The sequence below is a fragment of the Arachis hypogaea genome, chromosome 3 (genome assembly GCF_003086295.3).
Source record: "Arachis hypogaea cultivar Tifrunner chromosome 3, arahy.Tifrunner.gnm2.J5K5, whole genome shotgun sequence".
Lineage (NCBI taxonomy): Eukaryota > Viridiplantae > Streptophyta > Magnoliopsida > Fabales > Fabaceae > Arachis > Arachis hypogaea.
The window spans coordinates 33,836,336-33,840,821 of NC_092038.1; the positions used below are offsets into that span (position 1 = coordinate 33,836,336).

The 4,486-nt window shown below is 35.4% G+C and overlaps 1 protein-coding gene across 3 annotated transcripts; it reads right to left on the reverse strand.

Moving 5' to 3' along the window:
- Positions 1 to 734: 734 nt before the first annotated feature.
- On the reverse strand, positions 735 to 4,258 carry LOC112790206 (uncharacterized). Of its 3 annotated transcripts, none has more exons than XM_072232774.1 (9): positions 3,715 to 4,258; positions 3,254 to 3,362; positions 2,907 to 3,156; positions 2,668 to 2,772; positions 2,407 to 2,535; positions 2,200 to 2,249; positions 2,025 to 2,122; positions 1,663 to 1,947; positions 735 to 1,576 (listed from the first exon to the last, which is right to left on the reverse strand). In XM_072232774.1, the coding sequence occupies exons 2-9, from the start codon at positions 3,321 to 3,323 to the stop codon at positions 1,073 to 1,075; spliced, it is 1,491 nt and encodes a 496-aa protein (XP_072088875.1). In that variant the 5' UTR covers positions 3,324 to 3,362; positions 3,715 to 4,258; the 3' UTR covers positions 735 to 1,072. The 3 variants fall into 3 exon arrangements, with proteins under 3 accessions (XP_072088875.1, XP_072088876.1, XP_072088874.1); XM_072232775.1 differs by lacking the exon at positions 3,715 to 4,258 and adding an exon at positions 3,565 to 3,669; XM_072232773.1 differs by lacking the exon at positions 3,715 to 4,258 and having other exon boundaries at positions 3,254 to 3,547.
- Between the last annotated feature and the right edge of the window lie 228 nt (positions 4,259 to 4,486).

Below are 4,486 nucleotides of genomic sequence, written 5' to 3' on the forward strand. Positions count from 1 at the left end.
TTACAATAAAATTATATCAACTAAAAATTTTATAGAAAGTTTTTTTTTTCCTGAAATTCTTTTGTTTTGTTTTATTAATTTTAGTCATAAATTTTACAATTTTAGTTCAAAATGATAGAATTTGTGCAAAAATTGCAGAGTTTTGTTAGCTAAGAGCAGAATTATACAATTTTAGTGCAAAATTACAGAATTTGTGCAAAAAATACACAATTAACTATGTGCACAATTACAGAATATTAGTGCAGAATCTCAGAATTAGTGCAGATTGCAGAATTTAATTTACTAAGCGCAGAATTACAAAATTTGTGCAGAATTACAGAATATTAATGCAGAATTACAAAATTTTAGTGCAGAATTGCATAATTTTATTAACTAAGTGCAGAATTACACCACTTTAATCCAAAATTACAGAATTTGTACACAATTGCAGAATATAAGTGCAGAATTTTGTAGTTTATTTGTAGAATTGCACAATAAACCTTAAAACCAAACCTGTTGCATAATGAAAGTGCATAAAAAAGTGCAGCTTTGCACAAACACTATTAAAATAAAAATAAAACTGCAAAATTCAAGTGCAAGATTACACAAATATAAATAAAATCAAAGTAAAAATGCAGAATTCAAGTGCCGGGTTTCACAAATACAACTAAAATCAAAGTAGAATCACTTGGAATGCATAACTTAGGACAAAACCAACATTGCAATTCTAAATGTGATGATCTATAAAGCCAGAATTATCTAAAAATATTCATTTTTTTCTGATTAGAATTTTTACATTTAGCACGACTATGACCACTCTGATCACATCGCCTACATTTCTAAACACGCACGTCTCGAGCTGATATTACTTGAAAGTATTTGATTCCTAATTGAACTCGATAAATAAATAATTAAATAGTAGCAATTTACTTGGATCTTGCAACAAATTCCGGTAGGCAATTTTTGATGGCGTTACATTATAATAAAAAAGCAGGGAGCTAAATTACTTAAAATCTAAAGAAACCTGAACACCCACCACGGAAATTGAATATTGAACTTTTGAGGAAGAAAAATCAGAGAGAAACTTACCTCTTTAAAGAGGTTGCTCCAATCCGTTTTTCATGTTACGAAGCTCTACAAGCAAAGTTAACAGAGCTTCACACATCTCGCGTGCATCAGGTTCAGTAGGATTTTTCTTCTTTGAAGAGTACACCATCCATGCATGATCAAGCTTCATGTTTGGTCTGACAACCACCGATCCTGGAACTTGAGCATCACGGCACGTGACAAGGCCATCACTCTTCTCTCCATACCTTAGCTGGAGGTGGAGAGCACACACAGCCATGGCAGCAGATATAGGAATCATTACTGGAACTTGGCGTCCGGACACGAGACAGGTGTCGGAGTGGTCTGATTTAGGCAATGGGAGCCACGGAAGTTCTGCATGAGCTATCTGAGTCATGGTGGCAAGAACACCAGGTGCAATCCTTGCTTCTGAATGGAAGGATATGAGAGGAATATCTAGGGACAACTCGTGCTTCGTGATGAATTCCTTTCGCTTCTCGTATGTGAGATCCTCCAGTGCCCGTATGTCACCCTAAAGTACATGATTCACACTTATTGTTAAGTGTGGACATGTGAAATGGCCTAAACCCAAACAATTGCCAACAAATAATTGATTACCTTGATTACTTTGCAAATTAGAAGCTCCATGATCCTGCGGGTTTCTTTGTCTCCAATCTGGCCTTCACGGAGCATATCGGAAGCTACAGGGGTGCCACCATATGGACTCTGTACCAGTGCCAATCCAGCAACTTTGTTCTTCAGATTCGACCAATACAACGACAGAGCAGCCGCAGCATCTATCCCGCCCTTGCTGTGTCCTAGTAACATGACAGGCTTGCCCGAACCCCAATAAATCTCCTCGATGTATTGCTTGAGTACCAAGGCATTGTGTTCTACCGATGCCTTAATAAGACGAAAGAGAAATAAGAAATATTGGAAAGTGAAACTGATCCACTAAGTTAGATAAACTGATCAATTACCTCACTATGAACTTTTGCAATATGGCAAGCTAGACCCATCTTGGAAAAGAACTTCTTAGTGGCAACAAAATACAAGGGTCCATGGTTGCTAAAGAGGCCTATCACATATGAATATTGTAATTTCAAGGCTAAACTAAAATGGTACATAAAATTTACGTGTGGATTTTTGACATACCTGGAATCAACAGATAAACAAATGAGTTGGGCAGTGTGTGCTCTCCATCCCTGTAGAACACAAACTGAAAAAGTTTTATTTCAACAAACTCCTCCAAAGTGATGAACATGAAGCAACCAGCTACATTTTGAATAAGAAGCATAATATAATAACATAGTAATAGTTAGCATTTCAATTTAAGCCTTTAGGCTAAGATAAAATTGTGACCTTATGTCGGCAAGTAATTCCAAGAATCTTGAAGTTCCATCCTGTACTGGAGGCATTCCAGGAGCATGCTGCAACCAGCCAATATCATCATAGGAACCGCGCAAGGTTTTCCGCACGCGAGACACAAGTCTGAGAATGCCAATCATTACCAGTTATCACTTTCTTGATGTATTCAGAAACACAATAACAGGAATGAACTGATCTCCATCTAAAATCTAATGTTGTGTTCCCACAATATTGCTTTCATAAACCTTGTTTTACCTATGAACTTGATCGTGAGCACATCTAATGCACAAGAAAGAATATCGGAAAGAAGCCATTCCCAAATTCCAAGCATATTGTATTCCATATAATGGGAGTGTCAAACTGCACACACAAGTTGTCTTCCAACATATTAGCAAAGCAAAACAACTAGCCAACACAATTTACATCCATGCAATTTATTATCTATTCGTTTGTAGTATAGTTGGATATGAGTTATGAAGATGTAAGGTTGTTACCCTTTGTAACAAATTGAAGGAACAATTGCAGTGATATGACTGGCATGTACAATTAACGATCTTGTATCTACAAGCAGTTCTCTTGTATTGTAAGAGGCTCTATTATTTTCACAGATTCCAATTCCACATTGAGGTGGCTTCCAAGATGTGCTTATGGTATAGCCATTTGAACAGCATACTGAAGAGGAGATCGTCGGTGTGACCCCAAAATTTTCAATGCATCTAATTGCATCTCTAAGTACCAGATCCTCTGCATCATGCAAATATGATACTTTGTTCAAACAGAAATTGACAACTATGACGAGTGATACAGAGCAATTAAGCAGCGACAAAATAGAAAAACTCACCTATGAATTGAATAAATCGATCACTTATATAACTTGTCAAGCGCAAGAGACTGTTGAATATGTCATCCATGAATCAGCTAAAAAATCCAATCATATCATTGCAACATGCCTGAAATCAGGAACCGCTTTAGATTCGGATAAAATTGAATCATAAATGTTCAAATTTTGTCCATATGTGAATCTCTTTGAACACCAACTCCAGAAAACAGCCTTGAGAATTTGCTCATCATAACCACAAACAAGCATTGCAATAGAACAAAAAAATTGAAGAAATAAACATAGCTTGATCCAAGCATATGCATAGGCCATACCCATACGTATACATTTGGAACTCGGTAGAAGTGGCTTCCAAGCAAACATTATATATATATATATATATATATATATATATATATATATATATATATATATATATATATATATATAATAAAGAGAGAAAGGGTGTGAGATCAATGGATTACCACGGAGCTCAAAGAATGGTGAGAGGGATTGGCACGCGATCGTTATCCACTGAGTAACTTGAATATGAATAAATCAATAAATATATATATAATCATGGATGAGTGGCTGGCCCACTCTTACTTTCCTTTTTTTCCAATTTGATGGCATGATATTGCTGCCTGATGATTTTTATATTCTTCTTTTGCTTTCCCCAATTTTTGGTTGCAGCAATCTGTTCTCTCTAATGTTGCATCTTCTGAAATCCGGGGAAGCTTTACAAGGTTGTGTGTCTGTTGTTTATCAACTGACAGCAAAAGCAAAAGGAAAAGCTGCGAGTTGCTGTAAATTGTAAAATCGACAAGTGAAAGATCTAAGGCAATACTGTTTGGATCCAATGGAACAGGGGACAAAAATAAATCAAAGTTCAAGAGACTGGGGCCCTCTGCTTATCTTGAATGTATCGTAATGGATTTAGGTGATGGACAAGTGGAAAGGGCACATGACGATGATACTTCTCTCTGAACAAGCAGGGGACACGTGTTGCCTTGGGAGTACTGTCCTGTTCATTCGTGTGTATCCACTAAGAGTATATATATGCCTTTAAAAAAAAATTGTGGACTAGTTCACTAGTTCCTGTAAATAAATATAGAATGGTAGGAATTCGAATTTTATTTTATAGATACAATAATTTATTGATTAATAAATAATTTTTAAATAATTCGCTAAAATAAATATAGAATAGTAGAAATTTATATTTTATTTTGTACATATAATAATATATATTAATTAATA

What these genes read in the sequence shown, in the direction of transcription:
- LOC112790206 (XM_072232774.1), bottom strand. Translation starts at nt 3,323, where the DNA reads ATGGATGACATATTCAACAGTCTCTTGCGCTTGACAAGTTATATAAGT. An exon ending in GAATTACTTGCCGACATAAG is followed by an intron (nt 2,250 to 2,406) that starts GTCACAATTTTA and finishes TGTGTTCTACAG; the next exon opens with GGATGGAGAGCACACACTGC. An exon ending in TAATTTGCAAAGTAATCAAG is followed by an intron (nt 1,577 to 1,662) that starts GTAATCAATTAT and finishes CATGTACTTTAG; the next exon opens with GGTGACATACGGGCACTGGA.